We start from the raw sequence: 13,626 nt of genomic DNA, 5'->3' as shown, positions 1-13,626 counted from the left end.
GATTTCTTCCTTTTCTGACCTCTTGTGGTATCTGCTTTCATTGGCACACATTTTAACACTCATTTTCCATATTTCATGTGTTTTGTTCTGCATCGCCAGCTAGATGGGAGTCTCTTGGCAATTAGTGAATATGTATTTTACTTTCATTTCCACCAGTGGACATGGAACCATAGTGGGTTTGAAGTAAATGCTCAGCATGCTGATTAGGAATACACTATTTCAGCCTTCAGCAAGGCAGAAGATCCATCAGTGTGGCTAGCCCTTGATTGCCCATTCCAAAGTTGCATGACCCTTATGTCTGCCACTAGAACAGTGACCTTCTCTGCATTCTATGCCTTCTAAATCATATCACCTGGCAGAAATAGTGATCACTATTACATAAAGGAGATTTACTTTCAAGGATTAAACCTGTTTCTAAAACAACATCTAATACTTCTCATAAATGGATGTCAGTGGCATTTGCAGCAGCCTTTATGTAATGGGTTGGCTTTGTTCTTTGTGCTCTATTGGCATGAATCATTAGTTTTGAGGTGTACATAAGCAAGTGGTTGTTTAATGAAAACATGGGCAAAGCAGAATTGTAGATTTTTAGAACTCCTTTAAAGTATCAGCTGAACTGTAGGCTCTCTCTCACCCTACCCCCAATAGATAGTTAGGAAACCAAGGACCCAGAGAGGTTAACTCTTTTTTTAATTTATTTTTTTATGTTTTTAATGTTTATTTTTGAGAGACAGAGCACAAGTTGGAGAGGGGCAGAGAGAGAGGGAGACACAGAATCTGAAGCTGGCTCCAGGCTCCGAGCTGTCAGCACAGAGCCCGACACGGGGCTCGAACTCACAAACTGTAAGATCATGACCTGAGCTGAAGTCAGTTGCTTAACGGACTGAGCCACCCAGGCGCCCCAAGGTTAACTCTCTTGATATAGATACAAGCTAATAAAGCCAAAACTTCCTCTCGTTGACTTCTAGCCCAGTTTTTCTCAAGGATAATGTTAGAAACATAAACTTGTGCTGAGCTTGGTCCTTTGATGCTTTGTGGGGGTGGAGGGCAAGGAGATCAGGTTGGGTGTAATAAGAGTATAGTCTGCTCTTATTTTATATGCTGCTTCTAAGATGGTTAAGCCACCATGGCAGGTAAGACAGATTACTTTCCGTTTGAGTCTGTTTTTTCAGATAGGGTCCAGAGACAAAGAGGTAACCAAAATGACTCAGCATGGTACTCTCTCTCCCTTCCCCCCTTTTGTTTTCTCCCCTCCCTCCCTCTATTTCTCTGTATCCCCCTCCTCTTCCCTTCTCTCTCTCCCTCTCTCTCTCTCTCTTGCTTTTTTTTTTTTTACCTTTCAGAAAACCACAGCTTTTGGACCCTAAAATAGGTCTGGATTGATCGTACAGCTTTCTGAAAGGTAAAAAAAAAAATGGGGGCATGTGAAGGTTGGCTTTGGTGGGGGACAGTGGGGTGGGATTATCTTCAGTTTATTTCTTTCTGTACCAGTTTACACCATGCCATTTGTATTCCAGTTTAATGACGTTGTACAAATGGTTTGGTGCCGTATACACAGATAAAGTTAAATCTTTAACATAGGAAATAGTGTATTTCTAACAGGATGAAAATCAGCAGTTAAAATCAGGTATGTGGTAACAACTAGTCCTGAGGAAAACAGGCCCCTGGCTCTGATGTTATATATAAGACTTTAGATTAGGATTCGTCTCACTAGGAAGCTAGAGACTCTCTGACATTTTTGTTTTTTCCATGGTTACTTTTTAAAAATTACCCTGTCAGCTTGCTGATTTGCAGAACTTATTTGAAATTTAAAAGTTATCGTTTTAAAATGAATTTCTAAATCATTGCTTTCTCCTTGCATGAAACTTTGGAGAGAAATGTTATTTTACTGTCTGGATATTTTATTGCTTAGTAAGGACATCAGAGACTTAGGGATTTTATTAATCTTTTTCCAGAGTATGTTGTCAGTTATATTGGATGACCTTGGCTAACTGTGTTGAAAGTTTAAGTTCTGTCATTGTGTTTAAAAATAATTAGGATGCAAACAAAGATAGTAAGGTATGCCTATATCTTAGGGGGCCTTCTTGCTGGAACCAGCCCACACCATGACTGCTTTAACCTCCACTAACTGGAAAATGCAGTTAACAAATAACGAGCTACTGCTGGGTGTGTGGAAGTTATAAAATGTTTTCCGGAAATTAGTGAAAAGATTTATACATGAAAGGAAAAGGAGGGTATATTTAAAAGTAATGGGAAATATACTTAAGTAAATTAGAAAGAAATACTAATAAACCAATCATGTGAAACTTGAGCTAATTTTTTTTTTCCTTTTTAGAAAGACAACAAAGTTGCTGCATAGTCTACAGACAAGTCTTTGAAAGTAGGTGAATTTCTAGCTCTTCATGGTCCTGAGAATTGGTTCCGGTCTTTGAGAAGAAGGAAGAGGTGAATCCGCTGTATATTTGTCACCAGCACTGGGTGTTTGTTTGTGTGTTTTTTTCTGCTTAATTTCAAAGATCCAATGCAGTTACTTTGGGGGGGAGGGAGGGGGCGGGAAGGCTCATCTTAAAAAATGAGCATTAAATATATTTGGAATAGCAGAAGGTTAAGTAATTTCTTATGTATAGTTAAACTACAACAGTACTTCAATGGGACTTATAAGTATTTTTTCATCACTGAAAGGATTTTTCTTATCACTAAATTGTATTTGGCAATGATTGTAAGTTGCCTGCAGATAGGGCCGTGATACTGTGTTTTGAGCCACAGAAGGTTGTGTGTGTGTGTGTGTGTGTGTGTGTGTGTGTGTGTGTGTATCTTTCTCTCTTTGTTTCTTTCTTTTTGGAAATCCTGTAATATCCCTTTTGAGGTAGCTTATTTCGTCAATTAATTAGGGTGCTGGATGGTAGAGAATTTTGTCAGTCAACTATGTAAACACAGTAAATACTGTTTCTTAGGCAAAGGTAACTTTTTTATATAGTTGTAAAATTCCATTATATTCCATTGCCAAAGAAACATTAAGAACTTTGTATAGCTGTATAAAAAGCAACTAATTTTTTAAAGAATAAACATTTTAAAGTCAGCAAACATACTGTGTCCTTGCAGAAGTTGATGTGCTGAGGAGCAGAGCTATGGGTGGTGGGTCTTTTTTCATAGTTTTCCAGGCTTGAGATTTCTGATTTTGATTTTTTTTTTTTTTTTTTTTTTTTTTTTTTAATGTTTGGAACACAAATGAGGATTTGATAAATTTCTTCCATTACCTGAAAAGGATAAATTACTCATACTCATTGTAAGAACTTCATTTTATAACAAATGGCATATCACAGGATTTGTCCAAATAATAAATATTTTCAGTATATGAATGTAAATAATCATAGATAAGAATGTACTTAGCTGTATTTTCAAATAAGCACCCTCCCCTTTTTTAAGACAATAAAACTGGGCATCAATTAACCTGTTCTTCCAGATATGCCTGGAATTTTGTTGTAATACCTTGATTCATTCCATTATATTTCAAGAGGATTCAGAGTGTTAGATATTATTTTGGCAACCTATAAGATATCCTAACACTGGTCCTTGGGCCTGTGGCCCACAAATGACTCAGTAATAGAGTTCATTGCTAATTATAAATCACTAGTAAATCTTTTTGATATTTTAAGCTATAGTGGGGGAAAATCTGGCCATTTTTGAGTTTTTATGAAGGCCATAGAATAAAGGGATCCAAAGATTTAAATATTTTTATCTATTTTGATTTTTGTTAACTTTGTCCTTAAAGTATTCAATAGTGATAAAGATGTGGAAAACTGCACTGTAGGAGAATTGGAATATTTAAAGATGGTTGATATTTTTAATTTTAATTTTATATCTTTTGTATAGCTACACGGAAATGTTTTGTAATTTGGTTTCATTACTGAGGTCCAGTTCTTGCCAGCCATAGTTTAGGTAATATTGCTTAATACTGTTTGCTTGCATGTTAACAACGAAACCTTTTGGAGGACCCACAAATCATGATATTGAACACATTTCTGAAGCATTCTGAACATCAAAGCAAATGCTATGACAGTACCTATGTAGATTGTTGGAGATGTCCCGGGCCAATTCCAAGAAAAGCTGTAAATACCAGCTCTACATGCTCTGAAAGTATGCATTCGTGTGTTTTCCAAGGCCTCTCTCTGGGTCACTGACTAAGGCATTTTTTGCCCCAGTAAAAACTGGCAGCATGGCATACCTGCAGTGCACCTCACAATATTAAAGCAAGGTTTTTATTCTAAGACAGAATAAAACTGGTAAATAAAAAATGTTCGTCAAAGTTCTTTCTCTTAAAATAATAATGCCATAATAGAGAGAAACAATGAAAGACATCTTTTAAGTGTAAGAATGGAATTATGGTTATGTTTATATTCTCTCAAATAACTAAATTAATTTCCAACACTTTTCCTAAGACTAATTTATTGTTATAGGTAAAGCTAGAAGCTCCGTTCTCCCCCACTAGAGTGTGGAGTGTTCTTGAGTTACAGTCCCTGTCTTGAGAAGACTAAGCCAGCCAGGCACAGGCCAGGCTGGAAGCCTCAGGCTAAAATGCTTCCTCTGTGGGCAGGCAAGTGTGAAAGAGAAGAGAGGGAAGGCTGACTCCTAAACTCATTTGTTGGATAGACCATTTCTTCCCCCGAAAAGCAGGACTTATTGTAGGGGGTAGGGAGAGAGGTCAGGAATGTTAATCCAGCTCAGTGGCTCTTAATCACAGATTGAACTGATAACCAGAGAGCATTTAGAGGAGTATGAGGGGATGTGTTTTGGTTGTCACAGTGACCAGGGACCACCACTGGCATTTAAGAGCAAGGGCCAAGGATTGCAAAATCCTACACCATACTGGACAGTGCCACATAATCAGCTATCCAGCCCAAAGTGCAACGGTGACCCTTCCATTCTGAGAAACACTGGCTGAGTTCCCTCCACATGAAAAGACAGTGAGTAGGGAATTCATTCTTCTCCCTTCCCCAAAATCTTTAAAAACGTTTACTGAAAACGTGGTCTTCACATGGACTATGAAAGATCGAGGTATAAAGGGACCTTACTTCCAGTGGCACAATGTTTTGGAAACCCATTATCACAGGAATTACCACTTCAGCCTGGTCTCTTTCAAGAAATGGTTCACAAATCTCTTCTCCAAATCAGCTGAGGAACATTTTAAAGTGCAAATTCCCATGCCCACATCTGGAGAGTCTGAGTCCGAAGTTCTACAGAGGAGCCTGGGCATCAGGCTATGTCCCCCAGGTAGTTCTGATCACAGGATTAGAAAAACAGCTTTAAAACAGCACAGCCAGAGGTGCCTACCTGGGTAGCTCATTCAGTTGAGTGTCCAAGTCTTAATCTTGGTTCACGTCTTGATCTCAGGGTCATAAGTTCAAGCCCCATGTTGGGCTTCTGCACTGGGTGTGGAGCCTACTTAATTAAAAAACCAAACAAACAAACAAATATATATATATATATTTACTCGCACACACACACACATACACACATATGCACACAGCACAGCTCATCTAATCCAGCCCCCTCCTTAAAGGGCCTTGGTAAAGTTTTCACAGTAGGATTATTGTACCATTTCTCCATTCTCTCAAATCTAGTACATCTTGGTTGTAACTGGGGCAGGAAGAGGGGGGAAGGACTAAGAGTCAGGAGGGAGCATTTCTGCAGGACAGAATCCAGGGAAAAACAGGGAGACAGAGACTCAAGTTTCCTATGGGTTTGGCTGATTTGAGTGCTGAGACTTGGTTTTTTATTCCTAGCATACAGGAAAAGGGTGTGGGTTGTTTCTGTGTCTCAGTTTTACATGGCTGTTGTCCCTGTCTCTGTGGGTTATCTGTCTGAAAGAGAAGCTGCACCTTTCGCAAGGCCATGCTAATCACTCAGATCTACTTATGTCCAGATTCTAGGATCCCCCTGCCCTATTATTAGTTCAGAGCTGGTTTAATTTGTGACTGTGGGGAGAGGTCACAGGATAGAGTAAGCAAGGTAAGTGATCTCTCTTAGGACCTTACATGTCACCAATTTGCTTACTTAAACCATTTTGACTGTGGGTTTGTTTTTTGTTTTTTAATTATTTTTGAGAGAGAGAGAGAGCACACACGCGGGAGTGGGGGAAGAGCAGAGAGAGAGAGAAACAGAATCCGAAGCAGGCTCCAGGCTCTGAGCTGTCAGCACAGAGCCCGACGCAGGGCTCGAACTCATGAGCCGTGAGATCATGACCTGAGCTGAAGTTGGATGCTTAACCAACTGAACCACCCAGGCGCCCCTTGACTGTGTTTTTAAAAGACAACAGGTTTTATTTGTACATTGGAAGCCAATTTAGGGAAGTAAAGTAGCACCATTGATCTGTGAATCTAAGATACTAAATCGGGGTTTGCTCAGAGCAGACTACCCTAGCTTCTCCCAAGATGGAGAAACAGGGATAACTTCTTGGAAGAGGTATTCCCTGACTAGCAAGGAGTTGGTCAAGTTAGGGAAGCAAGGGAGGCGTAGCTTTGAGCAGCAGGGGCTTGGCAGCCCGTGGCAGCCAGGCAGCCAGGTAGTGTGTGCACTGGGTAGCTAGAGGTGCAGGTCCCAGGCATTGCTCTTGGGGTAATCCCAAACTTCTGAGGAGGTGTGATGGCAAAGGTTCTTCCTGTGTTTTTCAGAGCCAGTGTTAGTAAAAGCAAGTTTGTGGTTTTGAGACATTTATAAATCTGGCTTCAGGAGCACGTGGTGAGACTATGAATCTAATGTGGTTTCTGTTCTCAGTGATGGTGCAGAGCTATGAGCCAGTGGTGTGGGTGTCCTTTAAATTTCAGCTCGGTTCATATTTAACGAACTTGGCTGACTGATTAAAATGTTTTCAGGTTTAGCTCACAAACGGATCAGAATAGACCTGAATCTAATTCTAGTTCATAATGAATGTTGATTTTAAGGAAATGCTTTAAAGTGCACTGATGTCCATGTTGTGGTTTATAAAGAAACAAAGTAGCACTGTGAGGCAAAAGCATATTTCAGTTCAATAATAAGGCTTTCTTAAAGTGACTCTCCCGTTTAGGAAGTCTTGCTTTTGCCCCCAGACTGAAGAGTAGTCTGAGAGTGCAAGGAAAGAGCAAAGAATACCAGTCTTGAGGGAGTGTGAGAAACTCGGGCCCAGGCGACATTGTGATGAATTCCAGTGAATGGTTTTCAGTCCTCCTGGTACAGAGGACAGGAACATGTTTACTAGATGTCTGGAGTGTGCCCCTGTAATCCTAGTGCTCACCTAATCCGGGTAATCCTCCAGTGCTAGCCTCACATAGGATTGCTGATGAGAATGCAGATCCCAACATTGCAGTTCAGGGTTTTGCTTGTGCCGAAATTGTTTTGTAAATTTTTTTCTTCATGGGTTAGTTGGGTGTTGGTTATCACTTGCTCCCTCCCCAGTGTTTAGTAGCATTGCTTTGTCCAGGGTGGGTATGTGGAACCTTGCAGGTTGCAGTTTATAAAATGGAATTAGGTGTTGTTTTGTTTTATGTCTATAAAAGTAATACATTTAAAAAGATTGTAGGCAGTATGGGGCACCTGGCTGGCTCAGTTGGTAGAGCATGCAACTCTTGATCTTGGGGTTGTGAGTTCAAGCCCCGTGCTGGGCTTACTTAAAAAAAAAAAAAAAAAAAAAAGAATGCAGGCAGTATGGAAATGGTTTCTAAAAATAGGTAAAGGAAAAGAAGAAAAGAAAATTTACAGTCCCACCACCCAGAGCTAACCATCATCAACACTATTTGGGCATGTTCTGCCTGGCATTATTCTACAGCCATGTGCTTTTCAGCAAAAATGGATTCATAGTATACGTACTATGGTGAAACTTGCTGTTGTCACTTAATATATTGAGCAGTACTGTTTTAGTTTTGAAGTATAATATACACACAGAATAGTATATGTATCAGTAATTGTAAATTGCACCCAGCTCAAGATTCAGAGTATTAATAGTTCCCCATAAGCCCCCCTACAGCTCCCTTCCAGTAGCTCCTTGCCCCCTCAGGAGTAACTACTATCCTGACTTCTACCAGCATAGATGGCTTTTGCTTTTTTGTGTTCTTTATATAAATGGAATTATACAGTATGTATACTCTTTTTGTGCTTAGCTTCTTTGCTCAACATTGTGGGATTAGTCCATATTGTTGCATTTGGCTGTGAGGTTTTCATTGCAGCATAATATTCCATTGTGTTAACAGACCACTGTTTAGCCATTCTACCATTGATACTACATTTGGGTAATTTCTAGCTTTTGATTGTTAAAATAATGCTAGCACTGCTTTTCCTCTGCAAGAGAAGGCAGAGCTGGAGTAGGTGAGTGGAGCACTGATTTACCTTCTAGTGGACTTAGAGTATGGTGAAAGATGGTAGTGCCCAGCTATGGTGCCACTCCACACCAGCACACTGATTTGTTACTAACCATAAAGTACCAGAAAACCCTGATGTACTATAGATGTAGACATAGATAGATGTTTATATTAGAGCAGATGCAGGGTTTATCCTCCTCTGTGCATAGCCTTTGTCCCTTAAGGACACTGCTTCCCAAAGCAACCTTCCCATGGGGACACTAGAGTATTTCTTGCCCTGCAAACCAGTGTTCAGGATGTGATCTTGGTGTCCTTGTTCTTCCGCTCCTGGTTGAAACCCCTCCTTATTTTATTGAGGCTTATATGATCATCTCATCGTCTGATTACTACCCATTCTCTTGAAAAGTCTGTCACTTGTCTTCCCCTTCCTCTACATTTCTCTCCTTCCAAGTGACCAGCTTCAGTGTGGTTTACCCATCTGTATTGAGAGACCCCAGGATAATCATAATCATGGCTGTGATTTCTTAACAAAAGGATGCAAAGCAAAATTAGCAAAGGGAAAAGACACATAGGCAAAGTCTGGAGGAAACCAGGCTCAAACTTTCAGAGGGGATTTTGAAGTGAAATCACACAGGATGTATTTCATTCCCCCAGCAACAAGTTGTTAGAACACATGAGGAATGTATCAGGGAAGCTCATTAGAGACTTGGTGTCCATGATTTTGATTGTGGACTGACTATGTAAGCACCATCTGCTTGGCACATACCCAAGTCCCAGAATGCCAGAAGTAAAGCACAATTAAACCATATTGATTGTCCAAACAGTTTAGGCACAGTGAGCTACTCTTACCAGTTCTGGGAATGGTGGAAACCCTCCTGAAATCCAAGTTTCCAGTTTCCATGTATCAGTGAAGGGCCAAACTCGTAAGCAGGCCTTATAAAGGATAGCAGTCAGGCCTGCTATGTTAACTCTTCTGGGCCCATCCCACACGCTGGTTCCTGTTCCTTGACCTGTGACCTTTTCCTCTTATCCTCCATCTCCCACCCAAAGCTGTGGACAAACCCAGACCTTGTACATCAACATCAGTTGCGTCACTTCTGAATCATGGATTTAGACAACCACACTGATCTTCCAACTGGCTTAGTCAAGAAATAACTGTAGGGGCACCTGGCTGGTTCAGTCAGCCATCATGTGACTGTTGATCTCAGAGTTGTGAGTTAGAGCCCCACATTGGGTGTAGAGATTACTTAAAAAAATAAAATATTTAATAAAAAATAAAAAAATATATATATACAGTGACCTAACCACTCCCTTGCTCAGTAACTGTTCTTAGGCTGGTGCAGATGTCCAGGTCCAAGATCTTTCTACTTTGGATTCATATAACTCCCTCCTTTCTTTTGCTTTCCCCACCACCATCTCCAGCCAGCCTAGACTCCATGATCCATCATTTATCTTGCAAATACCCTAAATTTCCCTCCTCCTTTCCTGAGCTTCTTATGGTCCTGCCTAAAGGAACTTCTACTCTGAAAGCATCCATCTTTAACATTGTTAGTATTCACCCAGAGGGTTGAGTCCTGCGGAAGAGAATCACAATTGAGTAAATTAGTGCCACTGTAAATCTCATTACCACTTTCTACTGGGCTCTCAGCATTGCCAGCAAAACGGGGTACTTTTCTTTAATCACCTTTTTACAGTCAACAAAAGGCCTTGCCATCTATTTCAAAGAGAAATTAGAGGACATGATGGAAACTACTCCAGATACTTACCACACTCTCAACCAACTCCATCTGTATCCAGTCTTTTCCTGGCGGCCCTATAAAAAAAGAAAAAACAAAAAACACCTATCAACAAACTGCATGTGCTCTGGCTCCCTAACTCCTATCATTCCAGACTTAAAATATTGATTTACCTTACTTCTTTCTCTGCCTGTATCTTCAACATCTTTCTTGATAAGGGATCCTTTCATTTGTATTTAATTGTATTAGCATACTGTATCCTATTAATGTGTTAATATTCATATATATTAATATATAATTGTGAATACGTAGCATATTTATTGTTACTCATTTTTTTAAAGAAATTGATGCTTGAACGTGGATGGAACTAAAGGGTATTACGCTAAGTGAAATAAGTCAGAGAAAGACAGATACATGTTTTCACTCATGTGGAACTTGAGAAACTTAACAGAAGACCATGGGGGAAAGGAAGGGGGGAAAATAGTTACAAACAGAGAGGGAGGGAGGCAGACAATAAGAGAATCTTAAATACAGAGAATAAACAGAGTTGGGGGGGGTGGGGGTGAGGGGAATGGGTGATGGGCATTGAGGAGGGCACTTGTGGGGATGAGTACTGGGTGTTGTATGTAAGCGATGAATCACAGGAATCTACCCCCAAAACCAAGAGCACACTGTATGCACTATGTTAGCCAACTTGACAATAAATTATATTAAAAAATAAAAATAAATAGAAAGAAAGAAAAGAAATTTATACTTGAATTCTACATCCACCCAGCCCCTACCTACTTCTTTAACTGACAAGATGCCCAATCTCCCTTTCACTTAACCCACTTGATCTACTCCACTAAAACAGTTTTTGGTAAGATCACCATTGATCTCTAGTGAGCCTTTCCAGCTTTCCTGTCATACTTGCTTTACAGAAGTGTTGTGTACAACTGAACTCTTCCTTCTTGAAGTGTTCTTACCTTCCTGGCTGCCATATTATCTGCTCCTCCTACCTTCTTCAGTGGCTACTCCTCAGTCTCTTACCGGATCCTCCACCACCCCATTTTGAAATAATAGTGCTCCTTAGAGTTTTACTTTGCCTTTTTTCTCTTTTTTAAGCTGCATTCTCTCTGGCCTCAGCTTCTATGGCCTTTATATGAAGTTATTCTCAGATTCACATACCTGGTATAGATCTCTTTTCTGAGTCTAGATCAGACTTCTTGTTACCTGTACTTGAAGGTCTTAATAGCCTGTCACATTCAGTGTCCCCAAACCGAAGTGATCTCCCCTCTACTTTTCTTCCAGTGTTCTTGATCCCAGTATGTAGCAGTGCCACCTACTAACCTGCATGCCAGAAATCTGGCAGTCATCTTTGACACTCCCATTTTCCTTCAGTTCTGTACCACCATCACACCCATTACCAAGTCCTGTCAACTCTACTTCCTAATACCTCTTTAAAAAAAAAAAAAAATTGTTTTGATAAGAGGTATGGGTGTGTGTGTATGCACGTGCACACGTATGTGTTTTGGTTTAAATCAGAAAGGATTTTAATGAAAGGCAGTAATCATGCTCACAGTCTTATGCCTTCCTACCTCTGGTCTTCTGTTTTTAGTTTTGCTGATTTTCTGTGGAAAATGGGAAAGAATTTGTTTATTCAACAAATATTTATTGAGTCCTTACTGTGGAAGAGATACAGTTGCAATTGCAGAGTAAGCAGCAGTGAACAAAACAAACCTGGCCCTTATTAGGGGCTTGTTTTCTATTGTGAAAAGACAAAATAAATGAATAAAATACGTAATATGTTAAGATGATTAAGTGCTATGAAGAAAAGAGCTAAGAAAAGGTACATGGACTAGAGGAGGGATTGCTGCTTCCAATTTAAAATAGGTTGGGGGGGGGGGCGGTGCCTGGCTGGCCTAGTCAATGGAACATGCAACTCTTGATATCAAGGTTGTGAGTTTGAGCCCCACATTGGGTGTAGAGATTAATTAAAAGTCTTTTAAGTAGATATGGGGCGCCTGGCCAGTTAAGCATCCGACTTCAGCTCAGGTCATGGTCTCACAGATCATGAGTTCAAGCCCTGCATCAGGCTCCATGGTGATGGTGCAGAACCTGCTTAGGCTTCTCTCTCTCTTCTCCTTCTCCACGCGCTCATTCTCTCTCTCTCTCAAAATAAATAAACTTTAAAAAAAATCTTTTAAGGGGCGCCTGGATGGCTCAGTCGGTTGGGTGTCCAGCTTTGGCTCAGGTCATGATCTCACTGTCCGTGGGTTCGAGCCCCACATCGGGCTCTGTGCTGACAGCTCGAAGCCTGGAGCCTGCTTCGGATTCTGTGTCTCCCTCTCTCTCTCTGCACCTCCCCCACTCACACTCTGTCTCTGTCTCAAAAAAAAAAAAAAAAGATGTTTTAAGTAAATAAATAGGTTAGGGAAGCTGACATTTGAGAGATGACTCAAGAAGGTGATTAGATATTCAAGGAGAAGAAATTGTAGCTGCAAAAACCCTGAAGCAGGAGTGAACCTTGTATGACGGGTGGAGCAAAGGAGGAGAGTAGTAGAATATGATAGAGAGTAAGTGGAGCCCAGGTAGAGAAGAAGCAGCAGAGTGTGGTGTAATGATTGTCATTTATTGTGAGGTAGAAGCAGTTGTAGGGTTTTGAACAGAAGAAACAATCTGTGGAAATACAAACTGGTGCACCCACTCTGGAAAACAGTATGGAGGTTCCTCAAAATAAAAATAGAACTACACTACAACCCAGCAATTGGACTACAAAGTATTTATCCAAAGAATACAGCAGTGCTGTTTTCAAGGGGCACGTCCACCCCAATGTTTATAGCAGCGCTATCAACAATAGCCAAAGTATGGAAGGATCCCAAATGAGTGGATAAAGAAGATGTGGTGTGTGTGTGTGTATATATGTATGTATACCTATATATATATATATACACACACACACGCGTGCACGCGTGCAATGGAATATTACTCGGCAATAAAAAAGAATGGAATCTTGCCATTTGCAACAATGTGGATGGAACTAGAGTGTACTATGCTAAGCAAAATGGGCAAGGGGCATTGAGGAGGGCACTTGTCGGGATGGGCACTGAGTGTTATATGTATGTGATGAACCACTGGATTCTACTCCTGAAATCATTATTGCACTATATGCTAGCTTGGATGTAAATTTTTTAAAATTAAAAACAAATTTTTTAAGTACAATAAAATTTTAAAAAATAAAATTTTAAAATTTAAAAAAAGAGTGACAGTCTTACAGTTAAAGAGAACCTCTGGCTACTATGTTGAGAATAAACTTAGTGGGGTAAGAAGCAGGAAGACCAGTTAGGAGGCCAGGGCGGACCGGGTGTTCTCCCTGCTCCTGGGCATTCGGAACCTGCAGCCTAGACTTCCAGCCCTGAATCTGCTGCAGAGGCCCATGTGGCCAGCATGGTATCCTCAGCAGATTGTTTCTCTGACCAAGGCTTTAATGTACATATTCGCACAGTTCAAAAACAGATTAAGAGCGTTTACAGTCAAAAGTTTTCCTCTTCTGTCGTCTCTGACTTAAAACTTAACCATCT

The 13,626-nt window shown here is 40.4% G+C and overlaps 1 protein-coding gene across 4 annotated transcripts in view; it reads left to right on the top strand.

The window, feature by feature from the left end:
• LSM14A (LSM14A mRNA processing body assembly factor) overlaps nt 1-5,400 on the top strand; it is a 51,411-nt gene extending 46,011 nt beyond the window's left edge. For 2 of the 4 annotated variants that reach the window (XM_042968073.1, XM_042968070.1), the window contains 2 exons: nt 1,344-1,402; nt 2,336-5,400. In XM_042968073.1, the coding sequence (XP_042824007.1) occupies nt 1,344-1,367 (24 nt within the window). In that variant the 3' untranslated portion in view covers nt 1,368-1,402; nt 2,336-5,400. The remainder of the gene's footprint in view (nt 1-1,343; nt 1,403-2,335) is intronic. The other 2 variants (XM_042968072.1, XM_042968069.1) reach the window with 1 other exon arrangement.
• The last annotated feature ends 8,226 nt before the right edge of the window (nt 5,401-13,626 follow it).

Source organism: Panthera tigris, chromosome E2 (genome assembly GCF_018350195.1).
Source record: "Panthera tigris isolate Pti1 chromosome E2, P.tigris_Pti1_mat1.1, whole genome shotgun sequence".
NCBI classification, from domain to species: Eukaryota; Metazoa; Chordata; class Mammalia; order Carnivora; family Felidae; genus Panthera; species Panthera tigris.
Note: the sequence above shows the minus strand (reverse complement) of the source record. Positions and strands in the feature narration are given on the sequence as shown.